General features: G+C 36.6%; 1 protein-coding gene across 1 annotated transcript in view; it reads left to right on the forward strand.

Annotated features, from left to right (window-relative positions):
• The first annotated feature begins 17872 nt into the window (after positions 1 to 17872).
• The window catches only part of LOC144435314 (sodium- and chloride-dependent GABA transporter 1-like), a 39424-nt gene continuing 29823 nt past the window's right edge, over positions 17873 to 27473 (forward strand). The window contains exon 1 of the mRNA XM_078123910.1: positions 17873 to 18152. Within this exon, the coding sequence (XP_077980036.1) occupies positions 17873 to 18152 (280 nt within the window). The remainder of the gene's footprint in view (positions 18153 to 27473) is intronic.

Below are 27473 nucleotides of genomic sequence, written 5' to 3' on the forward strand. Positions count from 1 at the left end.
CTGGTGTCATAATTTACTAGTCACGTCACATTTTGGTAATATTTACACACACACACACACACACACGCACACAATTTCAACAAATTAACATCATTAAGTGTATGTTAATTTCTTATTGATTTCTTCCATGGACATTTTTTGATATTCATGTTGATAAATGTTTCGTTAGGTTTTGGCGACTGGTTCAGAATAGGCATTTCGAGTTGTGATTCAAATTGACGCCATCTTGAAAACCATCCCACCATATCGATTTGCCCAATAGCTCAAAATTATCATGTGAAAATTATGTTTAAGGATGAGATGCAGGTTCGTTGGCTCACTTTTCCTTCATAATATTTCACAATAAAGACAAGATAAATACACTATGTGTTTCATGTATTATGTTGAGTCCATATTTCAAGTTGTGGCTTCTGTGGTAAGTCTTTACATTTTCAAGCATATTACTGATTTTTACCCCAAAACGGCGTTTTTTGTCGATTTTCACTCAAAATTATTTAACTTTAACAAACAGTCAAATAGAGTCATTTTTTCAACTGCAAATGAAACTTGAGTACATAAACTAAAAAAGGTTTGCTTAGTTTTTCTCTCAATGTCTTGTAATAATCATCGAAAGGTTTATTTTTGTATTTTTTGCATAAATTAGCGTATTTCACACTTGTCGACGAGATATCTCTCCATTCCCTCAAAATGTTCACTATCCGGAGGAATCTTTTTTCGGTATAAATAATGGTACTTGACGAAACTCACGTCAACAGTTTTTCTTTCACTCTAGAACAGCCTGTGAGTGACGTTTTATGATACTCTGAGTGGTAGTAGACATTACCTCATTTATTTAAACTATTTGTACCTTCTCCCTTTTATAACTTTAATAGCCTTGAGGATCGCTCGATGCTAAATTCTTGACGGGCTTGCCGTTTTATACGTTTTACATGCAAATAAACAACGCTACGACTACTGTACATGTAACTCGGTGTCTCCAAAGTTCACGAAGGGATCGAGCCGTGATAAGCCGATCGTTAGAGTGTGGTTGCCACAACTTATATGACCTTAACCCTAATAATATAATATAGTATGTGAAGAGGACGTTGTCAAAATCCACCAAGAGCGCGAAAGTTCAAAGCTAGTCTACGGCCACGTTGTGTGAAACTTACGGAAATGTAATACACGGAAATTGCCGATGCAATGTCACGCATCTGACGTGAACTCTCAAGTCTCGAAGATAGCGTGGTTCATTTCCGATGCTCCAACGTGTTGATTAAATCGTTTTATTTATGTAAACATCAATATTTTCGATCGGCTAAAACAATTAGCCTGCAATACTGTTAGATATTCGAGATTTGTATGGTTTTTTTTTTACATGCATGGTACTTGAAAACCGTCACCTAATACATCGCCGTCGCGTCGGGTACAAGGCTGTAGGCCGCTGTACTGTAACGTTTTAGCCGATGCACTGGTCAACATCAACGTGCATAAGTCCGGATTGAAATTGGCGATTCACATGCAAGGAGGTATTTTTTACTTTTTATTGGTTATAACCAAATTTACCGAGTTTGATTGGTTTTGTACAAGAACACATCTGAGAGGGAGATCATGTCACGTCAGTGATTGCACAGAGGCCTACGAGCTATGTCTCATTTGCATATGAAAAGACACTTCTGTAATCAACGTTCCTGTCAATCTTCTTTACCTATGCAAATCATTGTACATAGACATTCAGGAATGAAACCATATAAAACACACATCGCGGTAGAGATCATGTCATTTTTTCATTTCAAATTTATTAGTGGAAAAAATAAACGATTTTCAAAAAATCTTTTAACCAAATGATGGATAATACCATGAAGCTTCATAATGAGCAAAAAAAGGTCAAAATTCACCAACGAACCTGCATCTCATCCTTAAGTTTATACTTCTGAAACCACAACTTGGGGAAGGTGTCGATTTTCTAATTTTTTTTTCAAAATTCCTTTTTATTAAACGGCATAGATAAATTCCACATGCATGACTATATGCGGCCAGAGATAAAGTATTTTGCCTTCATGGGAATTCAACAGCTTTCCAAATTGATTTTACAACAAACGTGGTGTACCCGAATGTGTAACAGCTAGGTTACAGGATAAACAGAATTGACAATGACTATAAGCATTTGACACCTGCAAAGAAACTTTCGCTGTCTTCACAGTCTAGCAAAACAAAATATAAATTGGGACTGTACTGTTTGGTGTGAGCATAATCAAAAACGTTGCCTACCTAGATAACATTTTCCTCCTTATCTTTATCTTCATCTATAGTCTCAATAAACGACCAAAAACATAAATGTCGTCATGTTTAGAGACGATTTTGATGTGTCATCAATAGATTTGTAATTTATTTATTTAAGTGTTTATATTACCCAAAAGATAAGGGAATACGAACGTCTTTCTCAGCTGTCATACTGTACGAAACGATAATGAAGCACGTGAGTCAGAACACGTAAACAAATGTCAAATTGAGTGTTTGCACAACAGGAAATATCTAATGCAACACAAGGCAAGTTATAAATTATGATACATGTATGCGTCCAAAATCTGAAAGGATTAATTTTACTCTTTTATTTTGGGGGGGTGCCTATTTTAGAAAATTGAGGAGGCGGGGGGAAGGGTTCACATTTCATTTCGACTTGTTCTATTATCTAATTTAAAGTATTATTTTGTGATTAACGCATCTCACCTACCACTGCTAACGTTCCACCACTGCTACATGCAACCTACCACCGCTAACACATTCCACCACTGCTACATCCCACCTACCACCACTGACACATTCCACCATTGCTACCTTCCACCTACCGACGCTGAACATTCCACCACTGCTACATTCCACCACTGCTACTTCACATCAATGTGGCATAGTCATTTTTTTTGCGAAGTAGGAGTACAGTAAATTTTATTTTAAATATACACTTCAAATTTGAATTTTTCGCTGCGTTGTTTTGCGTCGCGTTGTGTAATTTTGTTTATTGTTGAAGGTGAAATTCCTCATAACAGGAGACATGTAATGAAGTTAGCTTATTTCAAATGAAGCTTTAATATTCCCAAAGTTGCTAGTAAAATTCGAAAGTAGACAGGAAAAGTTGAATAAAAGTTTGAGGGAGCCAAGTGGGAGGGGGAAGGGTAGTAATAATACGAGGTAATATTTGAATCAAAATACAAGGAAGCAGTGTGGGATGGGTACTCCTAGAAAATTTTGAAATTCAACAACTAAAGCAATGCTTTTGTGATGCTATTTGATATGTCAAGATGATAACAATACTAGTTTAACTTTCAAAATAAATACAAGAGAGCAGTGTGTGTGTGTGTGTGTGGGGGGGGGGGGGGTACGAGAGGGGAAAAACTCTCCCACGCGTAGAATTTGTTTTGAAATTTAAGAACTAAAAGATCACTCTCTGGTGTTATTATAACATGTCAAAATAATAACAATACACTTTCCTGATCACAACTGAAATTCGGAAAACAAAGACCGAGACAAATCTTCAAAGTATATTACTGCATGCAATTCCATTTAAAATTATTTTATCCAATATGACAAATGACAGGATTCATTCAAGGTAATAAGTCAGGTCAGTATGCTCAGTAATTTGATTTGAAGTTAGTGTTTTGGTTTGTTTCAGCATTTGCCAACAGTTAGTATAAACCTTTGACAACTTGAGAAACTTCAAAGAGTTTAGGTGTGGCGCAGCGGCGGCACCAGAAGCACATACACCTGGGAATTTGACAGTTGTAGCTAGTTTCTGAACTTGCAGCACAACGCATTTTTATAGGTCATACCCTGGAAACAATTTTTTTTTCTGTCTTGAGTTGGTCAGCAAATTTTTTCTTGCTGCTTTGGGCTGGCGACAATTGTTTTTCTTCCGAAAATCTCTAGCCCCCTCCCTCCGGAAATGAAATGGTGTAACCCTAAGCATTTGACATCTGCAAATAAACTTTTATACATTCGCTCTCTTTACAGTCTAGCCTCTGTGTAAACAAAATATAAATTGTCGTTGTACTGTGTGGTGTGGTGTGAGCATAATAAGAAAAATTGCACCTACATAACACAGTTTTCCGATATATTCATTTTACGTTTATAGTCTCAAGAAACTACACAAATATGTCGGTAAGTTAAGGGACGGTTTTAAGGTGTCATCAATAGATTTGTAATTTATTTATTTAAGTGTCTATATTTACCCAAAATATAAGGGAATACGAACATCTTTCTCAGCTGTCATACTGTTCGAAATGATAATCAAGCACGTGAGTCAGAACACGTAAACAAATGTCAAATTGAGTGTTTGCACGACAGGAAATATCTAATGCAACACAAGGCAAGTTATACATTATGATACATGTAAGTGTTCAAAATCTGAAAGGATTAATTTGGGAGTCTTCAGTAAGGTTAGCATTGACAGGGGAATAGGTATGGTCAAATTTTTTTTTTATTAAATTGAGGTTGGGGCGGCATATTTTAGAAAACTTAAAGCATCCCACCTGCCACCGCTGTCACATTCCATCCCGAGGCCTGCTACAACCCACCACTGCCACCAATGTAGCATAATCTTGGTAAAGGTTGTCGAAGTATTTGACATTTGCAAATAGTTGTTGTACTGTATGGTGTGAGCATAATAAGAAAGCTTGCCCCTTCATAATACCTAACACCATTTCCCTTACCAGTTTCTTACGTCTATAGTCAGGAGTGACGTCTAACAAAAAATGGCGGTGTGTTAAGAGACGGCCTTGAGGCATCATTAATAGATTTGTTATTTTTATTAACAATTTTATTTATTTAAATTTACGTGTCTATTTTTATCCAAAATGTAAGGGAATATGAACGTCTTTCCCTCAGATGTCATAATCTTTCAAAACAAATAATGAAACATGTGAGTATTTATTTATAAATCGACACCTGACAGGTACAAAGTGCCCACTCTAACGAGCCGATAAAGAAAAGTACATGGCAACACGATACTTAAGATAAGCACACATAAGCACTACTAATTGCTATTCTGATGTCTGTTTTAAAAGTGTTAATGTGTTGTTCTTAAAAAATATCAAAATGGTGATGTATCTTGCCAATATCGTTAAAATACTCTTGGATTGAATAAAAGGACTAATTTCCCTGACATTAGTTTTGGAATGAGGTGGCTTGAAAGTTGGGCACTGACCTAAGCGTTCTACAAGGCACATTAAAACAGAATGCTGGAGTAGTTACTTATACAATTATGCAAATTATGCACCGACTTGTACAGCAACATAACATCTAAATATGTTCGTCTGGCCAAGAGTGTTGGAATGCGAAAATATGTACAAAGCTCAGTATATGATTATTTCGAGTAAGGACAATGATACTTTAAAGAGATAAATGTAACGAATTTCCTCTGCACCCTTTCTAATTTGTTATTCGTGCTAGTTCTGCGATGATTCCAGACTACTGATCACAGTATTCTAAGTTGACTCTGATAATTCTAAGAGATGCATACATGGATATAATACTACCCACTGAGATACAGACTTGAAAGATTTACACGTGCCTTTTGGGAAACCAAGGATACGCAAGGCCTTGTAAGAAGTTTTATATTGTCTTTTTAAGTGGATGGCAGTTTCTACATTCACTATTTCTTGCGAGACATCACAAGTTTCGCGATTTTATATTTTTTCTTGAATATGTGAAAACAAGTTTAGATTTAGGATTGGCGTGAAAAACACTAGGTGGGGTGGGGTAACCGGAACCAAACAATTTCAACTAATCAATATCATTAAGTGTATGTTAATTTCTTATTAATTTATTTCACGGCCATTTTTGATATTTATGTTGATAAATTTAAACTTGAATGTTTTGTTAGGTTTTGGCGACTGGTTCAGAATAGGTATTTCGAGTTGTGATTCAAATTGACGCCATCTTGAAAACCATCCCATCATATCGAGTTGCCCAATAGCCCAAAATTATCATGTGAAAATTATGTTTAAGTTTATACTTCTGAGACCACAACTTCGGGAAGGTGTCAATTTTTTACAATTTCTTTTTTCAAAATTCCTTTTTGTGTACGGCATAGATAATTTCCACGTGCATGACCTTTTCCAGCTACAGATAAAGTCTTTTACCTTCGTGGCAATTCAACAGCTTTCCAAATTGAGTTTAGTTTAAAACAAACGAGGTGTACCCGAAGGTGTAACAGCTAGGTTACATGATGAACAGAATTGGCAATGACTATAAGCATGTGGCATCTGCAAAGAAACGTTCGCTGTCTTCAGTCTAGCAAAACAAAATATAAATTGGGACTGTACTGTGTGGTGTGAGCATAATCAAAAACGTTGCCTACCTAGATAACATTTTCCTCCTTATCTTTATCTTCATCTATAGTCTCAATAAACGACCAAAAAGACAAATGTCGGCATGTTTAGAGACGATTTTGATGTGTCATCAATAGATTTGTAATTTATTTAAGTGTCTATATTTACCTAAAATATAAGGGAATACGAACGTCTTTCCCAGCTGCTGATAATGAAGCATGTGAGTCAGAACACGTAAACAAATGTCAAATTGAGTGTTTGCACGACAGGATATATCTAATGCAACACAAGGCAAATTATACATTATGATACATATAAGTGTTCAAAATCTGAAAAGAATTAATTTGGGAGTCTTTAATAAGTATGGGTTACATTCACAGGGGAATAGGGTGGTCCAATTTTACTCATTTTTTGAGAAGGGGGAGGGGGAAGGGTTCACATTTCACTTCGACTAGTTCTATTATCTAATGTAAAGTATTATTTTGTGATTAACGCATCTCAACTGTCACTGCTGTCACGTTCCACACCACTGCTACATCCAACCTACCACCGCTGACACATTCCACCTCTGCTACATTCCACCTACCACCGCTGACACATTCCACCATTGCTACATTCCACCTGCCACCGCCGGCACATTCCACCACTGCTACATCACATCAATGTGGCACAGTCAATGCAATGTCTGCCAAAGGGGTAAACCATTTTATTCCTGGGGAGAGGGGCTGGAGGATTTAGACCCAACAATTTTTTTTTTCAAGAGCAACTAGACAGTCATTTTTTTGCGAAGTAGGAGTACAGTAAAATTTTTTTTTAAATATACACTTCAAATTTGAATTTTTCGCTGCGTTCTTTTGCGTCGCGTTGTATAATTTTTTTTATTGTTGAAGGTGAAATTCCTCATAACAGGAGACATGTAATGAAGTTAGCTTATTTCAAATGAAACTTTAATATTCCAAAGTTGCCAGTAAAATTCGAAAGTAGACAGTAAAAGTTGAATAAAAGTTTGAGGGAGCCAAGTGGGAGGGGGAAGGGTAGTAATAATACGAGGTAATATTTGAATCAAAATACAAGGAAGCAGTGTGGGATGGGTACTCCTAGAAAATTTTGAAATTCAACAACTAAAACAATGCTTTTGTGATGCTATTTAATATGTCAATATCATAACAATACCAGTGTAACTTTCAAAATAAATACAAGAGAGCAGTGTGTGTGTGTGTGTGTGGGGGGGGGGGGGTATGAGAGGGGAAAAACTCTCCCACGCGTAGAATCTTTTTTTAAATTTAAGAACTGAAAGATCACTCTCTGGTGTTATTATAACATGTCAAAATGATAACAATACCCTTTCCTGATCACAACTGAAATTCGGAAAACTACGACCGATACAAATCTTCAAAGTATATTACTGCATGCAATTCCATTTAAAATTATTTTATCCAATATGACAAATGACAGGATTCATTCAAGGTAATAAGTCAGGTCAGTATGCTTAGTAATTTGATTTGATGTTAGTGTTTTGGTTTGTTTCAGCATTTGCCAACAGTTAGTATAAACCTTTGACAACTTGAAAAACTTCAAAGAGTTTAGGTGCGGCGCAGCGGCGGCACCAGAAGCACATACACCTGGGAATTTGACAGTTATAGCTAGATTCTGAACTTGCAGCACAACGCATTTTTATAGGTCATACCCTGGAAACAATTTTTTTTTTCTGTCTTGAGTTGATCAGCAAATTTTTTCTTGCTGCTTTGGGCTGGCGACAATTGTTTTTCTTCCGAAAATCTCTAGCCCCCTCCCTCCGGAAATGAAATGGTGTAACCCTAAGCATTTGACATCTGCAAATAAACTTTTATACATTCGCTCTCTTTACAGTCTAGCCTCTGTGTAAACAAAATATAAATTGTCGTTGTACTGTGTGGTGTGGTGTGAGCATAATAAGAAAAATTGCACCTACATAACACAGTTTTCTGATATATTAATTTTACGTTTATAGTCTCAAGAAACTACACAAATATGTCGGTAAGTTAAGGGACGGTTTTAAGGTGTCATCAATAGATTTGTAATTTATTTATTTAAGTGTCTATATTTACCTAAAATATAAGGGAATACGAACGTCTTTCCCAGCTGCTGATAATGAAGCACGTGAGTCAGAACACGTAAACAAATGTCAAATTGAGTGTTTGCACGACAGGATATATCTAATGCAACACAAGGCAAGTTATACAGTCAATATAATACATGTAAGTGTTCAAAATCTGAAAGGATTAATTTTTTAAAAATTCAGATGTGTGTGTGTGGGGGGGGGGGCATAATTGAGGAATTAGGGAATTACATTTTACTTCGACTCATTCTATTATCTAACTTAAATCATCCCATCTGCCACCGCTGTTACATTCCAACCCTGCTACACCCAACCACAGCAACCAATGTAGCATAATCTTGGTAATGGTTGCCAAAGTATTTGACATCTGCAAAAAGTTGTTGTACTGTGTGGTGTGAGCATAATAGGAAATCTTGGCCCTTCATAATACCTAACCCAATTTCCCTTACCAGTTTCTTACGTCTATAGTCAGGAGTGACGTCTAACAAAAAATGTCGGTGTGTTAAGAGACGGCCTTGAGGCATCATTAATAGATTTGTTATTTATTAACAATTTTATTTATTTAAATTTACGTGCCTATTTTACGCAAGGTGTAAATACGAACGCCTTTCCACCAGCTGTCATAATGTTTCAAAACAAATAATGAAGCATGTGAGTATTTATTTATAAATCGACACCTGACAGGTACAAAGTGCCCACTCTAGTGAGCCAATAAAGAGAAGTACATGACAACACGATACTTAAGATAAGCACACATAATCACTACTAATTGCTATTCTGATGTCTCTTTTAAAAGAATTAATGTGTTGTTCTTAAAAATATCAAAATGATGATGTATCTTGCCAATATCGTTAAAATACTCTTGAATTGAATAAAAGGACTAAATTCCCTGACATTAGTTCTGGAATGAGGTGGCTTGAAAGTTGGCACTGACCTAAGCGTTCTACAAGGCAGAATGCTGGAGTATTTATACAATTATGCAAATTATGCACCGACTTGTACAGCAACATGACATCTAATATAAATATTTTCGTCTGGCCAAGACATTGTAAGAAGTTTTATATTGTCTTTTTAAGTTGATGGCAGTTTCCACATTTACTATTTCTTGCGAGACATCACAAGTTTCGCGATTTTATTTAGGGTGGGCGTGAACTTAGGTGGGTGGGGTAACCGGGACCAAACATTTTTTTTATGTGGCCTTATTTGAATTCACAGTGAGATAAAACATAACATTTTAAATGTACGTGCGTGCTCGCTATCAGTGCCTGTATTTTGTTTGTGTAATTCGTTTACAACAAAACTCATTGTGTGAGATGTAAAAGCATCTTGCCGCCTAATTGCAACTCTATAGTCTTTCTGGTTTGGCAGTATCAATCTGGTTCATGTTGTGTTATAGAAGGACACACGTGAAACGTTGATGGGAACTGGTTACCTGTGTTCAAAAGATAAGATAAGTCGGATGACGTGTGACGTACTCGTTAGCGATTTTCATCGAAACGACTACCCTAAAAAGGGGCAAGGTGACTCTAGCAATGTGTAACATTTCTTAGCATCTCAATTATTATGACCCCATTATTATGACAAGGTTTCAACCACTTATCGATATTATCTGACCTCAGGGACAGCTAGATTGTAGACATGCGTCGGATCGTGCTTCTCTGGTCCGTCTGTATCAATTCAAAGATGAGGGATTCGTGATGTGGGTTAGGGCGCCACACACGACACATATCTTAAAGACTAAACAACTGAGGATGGCATTGCAACACTGTGTCAACATTTTAACAACTAGAGAGATGAGAGAGTATAGTAATTTCGTAAACTATAGTCAAACAAACTCAAGATTATAGATTTTTTAAACAAAAGCAATAATTTACATCAAAGCAACAATGATCAGAGACATAAAGCCGCATATTGTCTTTTTTCTATTACAATTATGACTTTCGCAAGATTAACCAACTTATAATTACTTGACAGATACGTTTGACCCCACTAGTAACCGAGGACGTATCGCATAGACTATAATTAAGTATTACATTTATTTATCAAATACTAGCAATCGCAAAGTAAGATGTTCAGAAAGAACGAAAAAGCTGTCATACCAGTGAATAGTTTCATAGTTGACGTTGGTGGCGCTTTTCATTAGACCGTTTTTTCTTCTGTAAGGAAGAGATATATTTATGGGTGGAAGTCTGTGTGTCTGTGTGTGTGTCTGTCTGTCTGTGTCATCGTTTTCTCCATAACGGCTTGCTCAATTCAAACGAAATTTTGAAGACATATTCGTAGGGTAATGGCAAGACTTGATTAGGTTTTGGTAAAAATCCCGTGAATATTAATGAGCAATTTACGTAATTGATGATTTTCGGTAATTAGGCTATATCTCAAGAATGCACTCTTCAAATTCATCATAACTTGGTACACATATTTGCGATACCAAAGCGCACCTGTCCTGAAAATATTACTAATGTAGCTTTTAGTTTTAATAAGTTATTGGCATATTTTCGATTGGCCACAAAAAAGAAAAAAAATTCTCGTCAGGAAATGTCGTCTAAAGTGGTGCGACTTTATCACCATTTTCTAAAACACGACTGGCTCAATTCAAACGAAGTTTATTGCATGTGTTTTGTAGGGTAGTGACAAGAACTGATTAGGTTTTGGTAAACATCCCAAGAATATTAACGAGAAATTTACATAATTAATGTTTTTTGGTAATTAGGCTATATCTCAAGAATGCACACTTCAAATTCAATATAATTTGATACATGCATTTGCGATACCAAGCGCACTTGTCCTGAAAATATTATTGATGTAGCTTTTAGTTTCAATAAATTATTGGCATATTTTTGTAGGCCACTAAAAAGGAAAAAATAGTTTCTCGTCAGGAAATGTTGTCTAAAGTGGTACGACGATGCACTTTTTTTTCAGTACATGTTGTGGTTGGCCAGGAGATCACTAACAACAATGAGCAAATAGCAATCAATGAGAAAAAATAACTTATTACATATGGTCTGTTGTATTCGTCTGTAGGAACGACAATCTCAAAACTTTGCCCTTCCGGAAGACATTCAGTTTACATCTGGTATGTTTTTTCGATACTCCCGACACAATATCACTAGTGTTATGGTGTACCATTTACTGTTAAACAATTGGGTGCATTCACAAACAAACCCAGGGGGGGGGGGGTCGAGACCCTTTATGTTGTCGAATACCCTTCGTTGCATACTAAAAAGCTCTTCAATACCCCCTTTTGGACCGACTAAAAATGGATTATTCTATTTTTCTCCATCCTAAAATAACCGTTGACTCACTCTGGGCACAAACAAAGCAAAACTAGGCAAAAGTGTATATTCAAATAGTTAAGGAACTAAACCTACCATCGCAAAAACACTGGCATGTATTTGTACATCACAGTCACGGGAATACCACGGTGACAGTTTGTTGTATCATTTACTGTTAATATATATATTTTGTCGAAATATTTGGCGTACTAGTATTCACGCCATTAACATTACCAGATATTTCTTTGATTTGAATCTTGTCACGTTACTTTTTCATTTAATCCTTTATCAATACAATCAATGACCTCTGTCTGTCTGTCTGTCTGTCTGTCTGTCTGTCTGTCTGTCTGTGTCTGTCTGTCCGTCCGTCGTCATCTCTCTCCCCTCGTCTCTTTTTTACTCTTTCTCTCTCACTCTCATATATACAGCACACCCAGAGAGTAGGCCTCAGAGTGTCTGATGATCGCAATATGCGTGAAACTCCGAGTTACACCCAAGAAAGAGTTCCAGTACTACCAAAACTATTACGCTCTGCCATCTATAAGGGGCCAAATTAATTTTGGGGGGCAAGAGTTTTGAACTGGGGTGTTGATTAGCGAACTTTATTAAAATCACAAGCTACACTGAATTACAATTATAAAAAAACGAATTGTGAAGTGATGAGTTTGTAAATACATGATAATAAAGTTGTTTGATTGATATTTATTTTATGTGTGTGTCCTACAAATCATGCTCATTTCATGCACTGGGTATATCTTACAATACCCACTTCATAACCTGGGCAACACGATTGACTATTTCATGAACTGGACAAAGTTACCTACCCATTTCACTAAAGCGCCGCATTGAATTTGTACATTTTAAACGTTATCATTCACAAGTCATTTCCTGGTAATATGCAGCGAGATTTAAACCTGAACATTGTGTGACTTGATGTGTATTGTTCCTCCATGTTGTGTATTAAAAAAAATATGATCACTACTTAAATGTTTTTATTTCCATTATGAGTAAATAGAAATACATGTACACCACATTACAGACCAAGAAAGAAAAAAGAAAACAGGAGGAAATACCGAAAAGACAAAAAGATGACTTGCATCCAAAGATGGTAACCTTGCAAAATGAAAATTTTCACTAATTTTCTGTTCATTTTTGCATGAAATTCAACCTCATCATTTGCCCTAGCATTGTCAATTGAATAATTCAATATTTTAAAATTTAGAAAGATCACTGTCATCGCCGAAATTCGAAACTAACAGGGGTAACGCGGATTCGACTTCAAGTTGAAAATAAATTACTTGCTACAGATCTAAACCTGTCATTAAACTCCCGCGGATAAAATCGATAAAGCTAATAATCATAACAGATATATAATTATTTTATAAGTAACTGAACAAACAGTTAGTGACTATACTTTGGTAACTTGATGAAAAAGTGTCTTAGATTGCAGCCAGTGCAGGTTTGAAATAATGTTATATAGATTTACATTACTGCTTGAGCCTTCCAACATTACCACTATTAATAACCCTAGGGATATAAACAAGTGACGATATTTTGTCTTTTAAAAGCACGACGATACGATGCTAGTTCACGATGTAGCACTTGGCAAATTGGTATTGTACGCCAGGAACATTGTTGAAATTCTGTCCGTTTTTCTCGAAAAATTCGCGGGAAATTAAGCTTTGCTGCACAAGCGAAGTAGCACTTTCTTTGAAAATCGGTATTCTATGCCTATATTGTGTTGAAATTCTCTGCGTTCTTTGCAAAATTTCCTAGGGAAATTTGTTCCAAGATCGATAAGCAATTTTGCTCATCAGGCAAGCAATCATTATCCCCTTTGTCACGTTCCGATGCAATTTTCAGCAGTAGGCTTTTGCTGTTTTCCGCAGATTGCCGACATAATCTTTGCTATCGATATTAGAAATTTTCATAAAAAAGTACGCCGCTCTCATTTAAGGCTGTTTTCACACCTGGGTTTATGAGAATTACACAAATGATCTCTCTTTAATTTAAGACTGAAAGCCAGATAAAAAAGGCATATTATTCAAACAACACAACATACATGGAGATCTAGAAATGATGTATTCAAGACCCAAAGTGGAAAGTGAACGTTCCTGTTGCTGTCTTGAATTTGCAATTGGTAGTTTATGATTGAAAGAAAACATGTAAACTGGGCGATTAAAGGAAAAGTCCAATCAGACTTACGTGTAAAGCTTATTTCTGCCTTTAGTACGTACACTGGTAGTGATTACTGATATCAACTTATTTCTACCTTTAGTACACTGGTAGTGATTACTGATATCAACTTATTTCTACCTTTAGTACACTGGTAGTGATTACTGATATCAACTTATTTATACCTTTAGTACACTGGTAGTGATTACTGATATCAACTTATAATTACATATCATCTTGGGGGATGAAATCGGTAAATAACTTAATTACACACACAACTTTATTTTAATAGAAATCTTGTAAAGCAGTCCTCTGCCTTCAACATGTGCTCAGCCATTTTGTGCATTTCACGCTAAGGCCTAAAAAATATTGTGTGGTTCCGATTACGCTCAATTTTAGGTGGGGGTGGGTAGATTTTTTTTTTAATTTTTCATGTCTGAGTGTCTAATTCAGGTAGCTGTGTTTTCCGTTGTTTTCCGTAAGCTTATATTGTCTCTGTGTTATTGGTTTTCCCCATCAGATGTAAAGCCATTTACAGATTGGAAGAACAGTTTTATATTGTCTTTTTTAAGTTGATGTCATCAGTTTCCATATACATGTACAACATTTCTCGCGTGGTTTCACGATTTTCGCGATTTTATTATTTTTATCTCGAATACGTAAACAAAATGTTGAGGGTCGGCAGTGAAAAACTAGGCGGGGTCGGGTAACGGGAACCAAACACGTTTTTTAAAGGTCAAATGCATGGTTTATAAATGACTCCACTGTCATGTGGCGTTACAAATGCACATCGCTCTGTTTAGAGACACTTTTTCGATTTCTTGCCAGTAAAATATTATAGATGAAAACATATATACATATCAATCTGCTAAGACAGTGCTCTATACCGCAGTGGCAGAGCGCAATAGTTTTGTATATATATATATATATATATATATATATATATATATATATATATATATATATATATATATATATATATATATATATGTATACATATATATATATATATATATACATATATATATATACATATATATATATATATATATATATATATATATATATATATATATATATATATATATATATATATATATATATATATATATATATATACACAATAACTTAACATGTCATCCAAATGATGGAGAGTGTAATATAGATTCTTTCATATTGATTTAGTGGACATTCATGAAATAAGAGGAAACGATTTGTTTAGAATCAAGTACTGGAAACCGACGATTTTGACTTGTTTAGATTTTAGCCTACTTTAACTTGAAACATTGCACACCTTCTCACACTTGATGCATGGCCGTTGATGGCGTTCTATGATCCTACCTAGTCTGTCACTGTCATTGTCATTGTGTTTCTCTGTCTTTTGCTGTTGGTGTCTATATTTTTCTTAGGACCCTGTGGTCGGTCGTTCTCTCCACTTATGTATCAGTCTATCAGTCAGTCAGTAGGTGTGCCTGGGTATGTATGTATGTCTGTCTATCTGTCTGTCTGTCTGTCTGTATGTCTGTATGTATGTATGTATGTATGTATGTATGTATGTATGTATGTATGTATGTATGTATGTATGTGTGTGTGTGTGCGTGCGTGTATGTATGTATGTATGTATGTATGTATGTATGTATGTATGTATGTACATGTATGTATGTATGTATGTATGTATGTATGTATGTATGTATGTATGTGTGTGTGCGTGTATGTATGTATGTATGTATGTATGTATGTATGTATGTATGTATGTATGTATGTATGTACATGTATGTATGTATGTATGTATGTATGTATGTATGTATGTATGTATGTATGTATGTATGTACGTACGCATGTCTGCTGGGAAAATTTGAAAATATTATGATATTGAATTCTCACTTTATTCATAATAGGTTATCTGGAATTAACATACTTTGAACTAGTTATATACATAGTTTTATGTATGATGTACACAACACAATGAACAAAGGGAGGCTTTAAAAAGTTGAGTTTAAGCATTTTCGGGAGTGATTTTTTGCGGCATATTTAAAAGCTCCTTGTTGTATTCTGTTTACTGAATCATACTGAACTGGCAGTGGCAATTGACTCAACTCAAATGTGGTCAAAAAAATATAACTTATAAAATGATCCCATGACGTAATTTGTTATACGTATAAAGAAGTGTCGAGGAAATCCCCTACTATGCAATCAACTATTCTAACATTGCCAAAAGACAAGTGTTCTGTCTGTCATAGAGGGCATACATTGACATTATACTCTAGTAGACTATTTAATCGAGTATTCTGTAAATAATTTCAATCGAATTTCTTTTTTAAAAAAAGCTTAGAAACACTGCTAAGACCACCTTAACAATTGAATATAAGTTTCGACAGCATTAGCAACAGAACAATTTTATTGTGTTGTATTCGGAAAACTAATACTATTCATAATCCGTCTAGAGGCTATCCGTGGTGTTGAATACTAAGATCTCCTTCACCGCACGCAGCTAGATGAATGAGAAGTTATGGACCAAAAGTTGTTCATGCAAATGAACCCCCAACTCTACTTAGAGTAACGTAAACATTGTGTTAAAGTGGCCATATGGATGAGTATTTGGTATTTATTTTGGATTTTTAATTTATAAAACAATTTTATCATGGCTTCCTACTTAAAACATCAACGTGAAACAACATATGCCAAATCCTTGTTTGTAACTCAGTAACATGCAGAAGATTACAAAATGTGTAAAATCGTTATTATTGTACGCACAATAACAACCCTTTTACACATTTTGTAGGTTTTTGCAATGTATTGAGTTTCAAACACAGACTTTGTCGTTGTTGTTTCACGTTGATGTTTCAAGTAGGAAGCCATGATTAAATTGTTTTATGAATTAAAAATCAGAAATAAATACCCAATTCCTATCCATATGACAATTTGCAGTAATGTCTTATTATGGAAAATGTGGATATTATGTAACTGCCCACAATAAACTCTAACTTATTATCGGTCAGAATTTTGTGATTGATTATTAACACAAGCATTGCTGTGTGCGTCACGATGGCTTTGTATAGATTTAAACATTTCATCTCAGCTCCTCGTTCCTCTAGACGTGGTGACAGATATCTTCAGATTCAAAGCCACGGCTAGCCTCTAAAGTAATTCACGCTATACAAAATGATTGTATTGTTGACTTAGTGAAAAGAATCAATGCTTTTGAGAAGATACAGAAAAGAAATACGTGGAACAAAAAGATTGTCGGTATAAAAGGTTCATGTTCTTGCGTAGACTCTGGGCAGATTATGTAGTATATGAACGTGTGGAAGGAAGATCTCAAACTCTATTATGTAAATTGAAAGTTACGAAATGATTAACATTCCGTCTTTTTTCTTCTTCAAAGAGATCTATAGTTAAATTCATTCTATGTATGTTGCTACAACAATCATGCGAACGAAATCATTAAAAGGACGTGAACTCCAAGGAAATCGATAAACTGAGTGTATATCGTCTCTTACATTTGTACTTTCTTACACATTTATAGGCTAACAAAAGTCTATGTCTGCAAGTACATTTAATTGATTCCACAGAAGACTGTTTCCATTATGAGACCAATGCGGTGATTGGCAGGTATTGCCAAACCCTGGACAAGCAAGCATCGCATAATATGAATGATACTGACCCTCGCGCTGTTCTCTGTAGATGATGCGCACGCAGTCCTCATCAACACGAAATACCCCACTCCTTCATGTTCGGCATACTTGGTGTATATATACTTTTACGTACACGTTTATTGACAACGCTGCTGTGACAAAATATGCGAGTAAAAGTTATTTCGGGGTTATAGTTGTTTGCTAGTGTGCTTAGGAACACAGGGGAGGAATCGTGTCGGTGTACTTGGTTAATAGTGGTATTGTCTTCAGCAGAAAGGGGAAAACATCACCGTGACGTTGACGCTGCTTCACTGTACGTCTTAGATTCTTGGTCAACAACTTGATAACTTTTACGATCGTCGACTTATCGTCAGAGCCCAAAATATGCACTCACCAGAAATGAATAAAAGCGACGCAGATGAAGGTCAAAATTTTCAGACGAATTGTACGAACAGTGAACTGGGTAAAGAGGTGCAAAGCCAAAACGACATCGCGGCGGACAACTCTCCTGCCCCTGCTGAAGAAAACAATGGGAACGCCGATGAAGTGGAAGAACGAGATAGTTGGACAGGCAAAATGGACTTCGTTCTCTCTTGCATTGGTTTTGCTGTCGGTCTTGGTAACGTCTGGCGTTTTCCATATTTATGCTACAAAAATGGCGGGGGTAAGTTGGCCAATTCGATTCATCTGATGGAGAATTCATTTTATTTATTTATTTATTTATTTATTTATTTATTTATCTATTTATTTATTTATTTATTTATTTGTAGGTTTGTTTGTGTATCAAATCTAAATAAGACATTTTTATTAGTATCTCCACTCGATATCCGTCACTAAGACCATATTACAATTTTCGATGCACGATCAGCCTCGATAAGATGTTTGAATGCAGCTAAGTACTTGCATTGTGTTTGTGTCTACTCTAGACAATACCTCCTCTTATCGCACAAGTGACATTAACAACTAAACCAAGTCTAGAAAGGGGTGAGAACATGGATTAAAAATGCTTTGTAACTGACATACTATTTTTTTCAGATCATCATTCGGCACATGATATATTTTTTTTTCCAGTCACACTTATAATGTCGTCACGGTCGCCAAGCGATCGAATTCTGTTTACCTCGCACAAGCTCATCACTTTCTATTCATGTATATATTAAGGTTTGATGGTTTCGTTTCATTTACGTCTACTTTATTTCACGTCCGTTGTATTTGACAATCTCGTCCCATCTCGCGAGAGATATGATTGAAGAAAGTTTATATTTGACATACAAACGAGAACAAAGAGAGATGTTGAATACGGCAAATAATTAGAGCCAAAACATTCTCCTTGATCAGATAAGGTACGTCTAATATACTCAGTTCCCGCAAGACATGTTGTAAGAAGATAAATGCTGGAAAAAATGCTGGTTGGTTATTTTTTAAACTATATTTATAGAATGATATTGCAATATTGCTGTAACAAGAACTCCATGTTTTAAAATAACTATCTTTGCAGAAATTCATAACATCTGCATATGATGTAGGCAACATCTTGTGATTATTTACTTTTTATTTCTGATCCAACATCCTTAAAATTATAATTACCGAAACACCAGCGTCTGTGATGAAATTCACATTTGTTGACATCTCTGAACAAAAATATTTGAAATATAAACACCAGTTTCACCTTAACAGCAAATACGTAACTTTAACAGAACACATGTGGATTGTTAAATAAGAGGGTATAATTATATTATTCCCGAATATTTTCCTTCATTCAGCCGGTAAATACTCGTGACCTAATGGGTTGTCACTATTCGTGAGTGACTCGTCGTGACAGGGCCCCTTAGGTCACTCGTATTTTCCTCGATCGGCTGAAGGACTCGGAAATAAATAAAAAATATTGGGTAATAGTATATAATTATACCATGCATAAGCCAAGTTATTGTCGTAGAATAGGAAATACAGGTTACATACCCTGATCATTCTACGTATTGTTAAGATATTCCCAGTTTACGTCACTGGTCTGACTACTCGTCTAGCGACTTGAAGTGACAAGGCCCCTTAGGTCATTTGTATTTACCTGGTTAATGAACGAATACAAATATTGGGGATATTTATTTAATTGTTTCATCGACGGTGGGGTTATTGCTGTTTACAGTAGGATGATTTGTATAGACATAAGATCAAAGAAAAATATTCTTATGGCCCCTATGATGTAACTGTTGGAATTGTCATTTTTGTTGCTTAAATATGGTAGATAAGTCGATGAAAACTGGGTATCGATCGAAGCTTCTGCCAAAACGTACTTGTAAGATATTGAGGATGTTTGTTTGTTTGTTCTTTAATAAACTAGCTGTCATTAATGAATTCGAAAGGGTCACGCCCTCTAGCGATATATGGCGAAATGTTTGACGCTTCTGAAATGTCAACCTCAAATTTATAAGTTCCTGAGAGGTATTTCCAAAACTTTAAAGTTCGCGTACTTCTAGACAATATTCTTTCATACCAAATGTAACATATCTTTGATAGATGGGCATCTCAGAGTTTTACTTGTCCTGTACAAAAAGTACTTTGTTCAGTCACGTACAAGCCTCGACGTTTATTCGGCTATAAAGTTCAAGGTATAGTAACCTATACATCTTAGAAATATACCCCTAAGTATCTTTTTCTTGAAAACAGTAGTAGGAGTGAACATTATGAAGATAAATGATGTGTCGCGGGGTCGGGATAGGGAGGGGGTCAATGCCAGTCGCATAGTGTGAACGTTTTGCTGAATGCCAGTTAACCCAACACTTTATACACGCCATGACGTTTGTGATAATTGTGTTCCCATGATGCACTGTAAACCCAACGGAGATGCAATAAGTAGTTCTGAGTTGTTCGATGTCATATCCTTGTAGACCCCAGATCGTGATGTGGTGGAACTCTGACATATAAAAACACAATAACCGAAGCATGGCGACAGTTTCTACAGTGTAAACGATTACGATCGTCATATTTCCGTATGCTAATATGTATGTATGAATGTATGTATGTATGTATGTATGTATGTATGTATGTATGTATGTATGTATGTATGTATGTATGCATGCATGCATGCATGCATGCATGCATGCATGTATGTATGTATGTATGTATGAATGTATGTATGTGTGTGTGCATGTATGTATGTATGTATGTATGTATGTATGTATGTATGTATGTATGTATGTACGTATGTATGTATGTACGTACGTACGTATGTATGTATGTATGTATGTATGTATGTATGTATGTATGTATGTATGTATGTATGTATGTATGTATGTGTGTGTGGCGGTGTGTGTGCGTGCGTGTTCGTGTGCCGGCGCGTGCGTGCGTATGTGAGTTTGCGCACTAGAAGGTTTCACATAACGTTATAAATGTAGTACACAGATCGATAGATTTAATGACGTCCAGTGCATTCATTATCAGGACAAAATTCTAGCCACAATCAGTATCCGAATTGCAAGAATTGCAATTCAAATAACATGAGAATGTTGCCATACCTTTAGTAGCATTAGAAATGGTTTGTGTCTTGTTAACAACTTACATTCGAATCAAAAATTCTATTTCGCCTATAGTTGATGACTAAGTTGTTTCACCGTGAAAATGGTATTTTGAGTAGTATAACCAATGGGCAATTATAATTCCCAAATACATTTTCTACTTCAGCTACTACATGGATATACATGCAATCCGTTGCAGCCTTTATAAGCGCATAGGATTAACATTGCAACTCACAAGACACACGCAATTTCTAATGCTACTAAGGAGTTGGGGAAGTATAAAGGGTCGTTGTGCCGATATGATCCGAGCCAGGGGTAATAATTGTAAAGCGCTTTTTGCACAGAGTGTAAAAAAAAACATTATTATTATTATTATTATTATTATTATTATTATTATCGTACGCGCGCGCGGGCGTGACTTGGATCCCAGATCTGGGGACTACAAGGATATGACATCGAACAACTCAAAGCTACTTATTGCATCTCCGTTGGGTTTACATCCCAGAGGACTGGAATCAAAGTTGGAAATGACAAAAAAACGTGATGTAAATAAAATTAGAATGGTCAGATCGGTAATTTGTTATCATATAAATCATTTTTAAGATGGAAAATGGTTTATTTTTAGGATATGTGAAATTTTGTTAATTTTTTACATGATCGTATTTTTTTTGAGTGTATGACCTCGTTTCCAGAAATGACGCCAGCTTTAAGAACAGTTGACGACTGTACAGAAGAATGTTATACTGTATGCCGGTAGTTTACTTTTTTACTTCTGCTTCTAAGAGAACTGCACTAATTACTTCTGCTTCTGAGAGAACTGCACTAATGCATGTGATGTTGGTCTACCTGTACATTTGCATAATGGATATGCTTCTGGCGATGCCAGGCAACATTATAACACAAACTTCCTTTTTTTCAAACTCTTCTTTTTTGTAAATTGTTATACTATACTACTACTACTACTACTACTACTACTACTACTACTACTACTACTACTACTACTGCTAGGTAGACGTGGTGTAGCGGCGCTCCCTTGAATCGTGCATTATCCGAGCTTCAAAAGGCCATCCATCGTTCTTTCCACCTCAGTTAACTTCCTGAGTACACTGTGGTGATTTTCGTAAGTTGATTTTTCGTTGCTTGTCTTTTTTCCCGTCTTTTCGTAGGGTTTTTGTGTGTCCGTTGGTCTCTTGTTGACGTGGCCAAGATGGCCGCGCTTGACACAGGCCAGGGTCGGAACCCCTTTCAAGGTTTGACCAGAAAACATGGTATACGATGTCAGTCAGTTGAAGGCATAAAAATACAAGAATATGTCAAACTAATAGCAGACATTACAGGGCCCGAAAATGTTCTCGCTGCTTCGAGAGCAAACGGCGCGGTGATGGTATTTGTGAATTCAGTGACATGGGTTGAACATGTTTGTACTAAGGGTCTAGCTATAGACGGAGTTTGGGTTCAGGCTGAACCACTTGTCAAACCCTCTACAAAGGTAATTTTATCAGGTGTCCCCCCTTTCATACCAAACGAAGTGCTTGAAGGGGAAATGACTAGATATGGTACGAAAGTTAGTGCTCTGAAACCAATACCCCTTGGGTGTAAAGTAGAAAATCTGAGACACGTGAAATCTTTTCGCCGTCAAATATACATTATACCCCACTCTGATATCGACAAAAATGACCTCCAAGGTATGTTTCACGTTAATTTTGAAGGCAGACAATACCGCATCTTTATTTCAACCGATGAGCCCAAGTGTTTCAAATGTAATATGATTGGGCATTTCCAGCGACAATGTCCAAATAACACACCTGAGAATGATACCCGACGTAACAACCCAGTAAACAATGACAAACACCCCGACAATGACAATGAAACGAATTCCAACGACAACTGTATGACATCGACAGCTGAAAACGTAAACCAAACGACTGACCCCCAAAGAGAAGAAAATGACGAAAAAATAACCGACAATCCCGACGAAAATACTGATAATGCTACAACCGACATTCAAACTAACACGAGTAAGGAAACTAATTACGCTACACAAATGGAAATAGCAGATGGTCAAGAAGTTATAAGAGAACAAAACAGTGTTGAAACAACCCAAAGTCCAAACATTGACAATGACGAAAATAAACATATTCAACATGAAAACACAGACGAAGAGAGGGTACGAACCCCTCCTTCACCCTCTCTCTCATCCTCTCCCCCCTCCATCCCTTCTGATCTTAGTTCTCCAGTTTCTAGCGCCACCCCACCAATTTCCTTCGAATTGTCAGGGAGTGTGTTACTAAAAGACGTATCACAAAGCGAACAGGAACATGACCAACAATCACAAGACCTATTTGTGATACCAGAAACACAAATGACAACAAATAATGACGAACACCGCGACGAAAATACCAACGAAGACGACACGGAATCGCTTACTTCAGAAATGTCAGATATTTCTCAAATGAGCGAAAATGACTCCACAGGGCCAACTGCAGAACAAATACACGAATTCTTACTTGACACTATGCACTCAAAGAAAATAATAGACAGATGCAGAGAATTCGGGCCAAATCTTAGAGTCTTGGCGAACAGGTTGAAACATTTCCGAACAACGCAAACACTTACTTCGGCACAGAAAGCGCGAGTATACAAAATCAGATCAAAGATCTTAGCACACATTAAAACGACAAGTTACCGTGACGCACTTGACCACTTCTAAACGAGAATTAACATTATCCCTTACTCCATTCATGGTACTTACTAAACTTTATTTTTTACTCATAGCCATGGCAACAGGCTTACAGTGTGATACATTAAATGTTAGAGGGTGTCGAGACTCCCTAAAGCGTTACCAAGTCTTTGAATACCTAAAAAATAACACTCGTGCGGACTTTCACTTAATCCAAGAAACACACACAACTCCACAGGACGAAAATACCTGGCAAGTCATTTGGAGAGGGAGAGGAATATTTTCTCACTGTGAAGGTACTGTTAATCGAGGAGGTGTAGCCATTCTATTTTCGCCAAATTCAAAAATTGATGTGTTAAGTAAGAGTGCACTGATACCAGGACACCTCCTCTATGCCCACGTGATTGTTAATGATCTCAAGATTCACATAATTAACATATACGCCCCTACGAATGGCAAGGAACGTTTAGATTGCTTCACAACTCTTAAACGTCACCTTAACTCTCTCAACGACAACGATCCAATATACATGGGAGGCGATTTCAACTGTACCACTGACCCATCACGTGACCGTAATGGAGGTACAGAACCCGACCACAGAACTTCAAACCTTTTATCCAACATTCTTCGTCGTTTTAAACTCATTGACGCCTGGAGAAATCAAAACCCAAATATATCAAACTATACCTGGCATCGCCAAAATACCCATGCACGTTTAGATAAAATATACATTAGCAATCACTCTTCAAACCACATAAAAAATTGCTCAATTCTCAACTCTTCTTTAGCTTTCTCCGATCACTCTCTGGTAACTCTAACAGTATCTCAAAAAAGTGTTAACAACCGTAATCCAGTCTGGTGTCTTAACACCAACATTCTCGACGAGGAGGATTACCAAAATATTGTTACACAATTTTGGAACAAATGGGTCAAACAAAAACCTAATTACCCCAGAATTCAAATATGGTGGGACATCGGCAAACAAAAGATAAAACAGCTTACACAACAGTATTGTTACCATAGACATAACCGTAATAAAATGGAGAAAAAGAATCTTGAAACAGAAGTGGCCCACCTTGAAAGTCAACTCGCCGACAACCCAACACTGGAAAACTCGTATAACGAAAAAAAGAACTTACTCTCTCAAATCACTGACCAAGAAAACAAAGGTGCGGCAATCCGTAGCAGACACTCTTTTCTCAATAATTCAACGGCTCCCGGTGACTTTCTTTTCAACCTTGAAAAACAAAAAGGGCGACGAAAATCCATAATCCATCTCCAAAACGAAAACAACTGTCTGACAGATAACCCTAAAGAAATTCGCACTCTTATCAATTCCTTCTACAAAGATCTCTACAGCCCTGAACCAATCGATCTCCAGGCCACCAACATTCTACATGAAAACTTACCTAAACTCGAGCAATCTGATTGCGAATTTCTTGAGACCGACATAACGTTTGACGAATTTACCAACGCTTTGAATGCTCTCAATTCAGGTCGTTCCCCAGGGATTGATGGTCTTCCAATCGAATTTTACAAAACGTTCTGGTCTATTCTAGGCAAAGACTTCCACGAAGTCATGCTAAACTCAATCAACGAAGGTATTTTACCAGTTTCATGTCGTCGTGCCGTTACAACTTTAATTCCCAAATCCGGGAACCCTAACTTACTGAAAAACTGGCGTCCTATTAGCTTGCTATGTAGTGACTACAAAATTTTAACCAAGACACTCTCTCTTCGTCTAAAAACCGTTCTGAGCTCCATTATACACTGCGATCAAACGTGTGGTGTTCCAGGGCGTCAGATTCATGATAACATATCACTATTACGTGACAGCATCAATTTCGCAAATGATAATAACATCCCACTAGGCATAGTCGCTCTCGACCAAGAGAAAGCGTTCGATAGGGTCCACCACGATTATATGTACAGCACTTTAAAGTCGTTTGGTTTTGGTGACAAGTTTGTTGACTATATTCGTTTAATCTACAATGAAGCCCAGTGTTTAATCCGAGTCAATGATACCCTCACTTCACCCATAACTTTCGCAAGAGGCATTCGTCAGGGCTGCTCTCTGTCCGGTCAATTGTACATTCTGGTCATTGAACCTTTACTTAACCATATCAGAACTAGAACTAATATCACTGGTTTAGAAATTCCACATGCTGACAACGGCCCCGGAAAATGTAAGCTGTCGGCATATGCAGATGATGTAGAAGTGTTAATCACTAAAGAAGAAGACTTCCATAAACTACAGAATAGTCTTTTTATCTATGAACGCGCTTCTAATGCCAAAATCAATTTTTACAAATCAAAAGGCTTGTGGGTCGGAAGCTGGTGTAGACGTCGTGACAACCCCCTAAATATCGAATGGACCAATACAGGGCTTAAGCTTCTCGGTATCTACCTTGGAAATTCTAATTCCTACTTGGACAGAAATTGGAAAGAGCTCAGCCAGAAAATTGAACACAAACTTGAACGTTGGTCATACTTCGCGCCTAAGTTGTCCTATAGAGGGCGTGCCTTGATAATCAACCAGCTGGTCTCGTCTAAGGTTTTACACGCATTAGCGACCCTTTGTCCACCAGAATATTTCATTTCCCATCTCCAGCGTTTATTTCTAAATTTTTTCTGGGGTGGAAAACACTGGACAACCTCAGAGACAATTTACTTACCAAGAGATAAAGGTGGTCAGAATCTGATTCACCTTCCAACTCGTGTCGCGGCCTTCCGTATTCAACTACTTCAACGTTACCTGTATACTAATAATGAACATCCTCGTTTTCAAATGATGGATTACTACTTTGGCAAAGTTGCAAATTTGAATTATACAAAAGAGCTCCTCGTAACTGACCTAAATATGAATTTAAACCACTTACCTGCTTTCTACCGTGAAACTCTCAATGTCTGGAAAACAGCGCAAAAGATCCGTAAAATTGATCCAAGCAGTGTCTCGGAACTTTTAAATGAACCGTTATTTTACAATAGCCAAGTTCAACATTACCTCCGTAACGAACCCTTTGTCCTCAAACACTTTGTTTCCTCAGGAATCACACAAGTCAAACATCTAATTAATGATAATCACACCTCTCTTCTCTCAGCCCCCGATATTTTACACAGAGTTCCCATACACTCAGAGAGAATCCTAAGCCTTACCCTTGACACTGTTCACAAATCTCTACCACCTCAATGGATGAATACATTAGATGCCTATCTGACTAACCATGACAACAGTATAGTGAAAGTAACACATATCAGCGTCGAACTTCACACATCAGATGATCTGAACTTCCCTTTATACAAATTTGAAAAAGGTTCCGTGTATAAATATTTAATTCAGGCACATCACAAAAATCGTTTACCGGAAGCTATTGATACTGTTTGGCGGGATATTTTAAGTATTCCTGACCACATAAAACCCAACTTTAAAGACTGTTATCCACCACTTTTATCTTTATACGAAGGTGACTTACAATGGCGTATACTGCATGGCACTTACCTGACAGGAAATCTTTTAGTTCATCTAGGCATTTGTAATACTGCGACCTGCCCGTTTTGCGGTGACAAAGACTCGCTGCAACATATATTTTTCGATTGTAAACACAACGAGCCTTTATTTCATTATCTAAACAGACTTATTAGTAAACTCCTACCGAATTCCAACATCCCTCCATGGTGGTTCATACTTAACCCACATAAACGTTCTCGTATTTTCAGCTCCATCCATGAACGTCACATGTTTGTTTACTTAATTTCAGTTGCAAAAATCTCGATCCATATCAGCCGTCGCAAC

This window comes from Glandiceps talaboti, chromosome 1, assembly GCF_964340395.1.
Source record: "Glandiceps talaboti chromosome 1, keGlaTala1.1, whole genome shotgun sequence".
NCBI lineage: Eukaryota > Metazoa > Hemichordata > Enteropneusta > Spengelidae > Glandiceps > Glandiceps talaboti.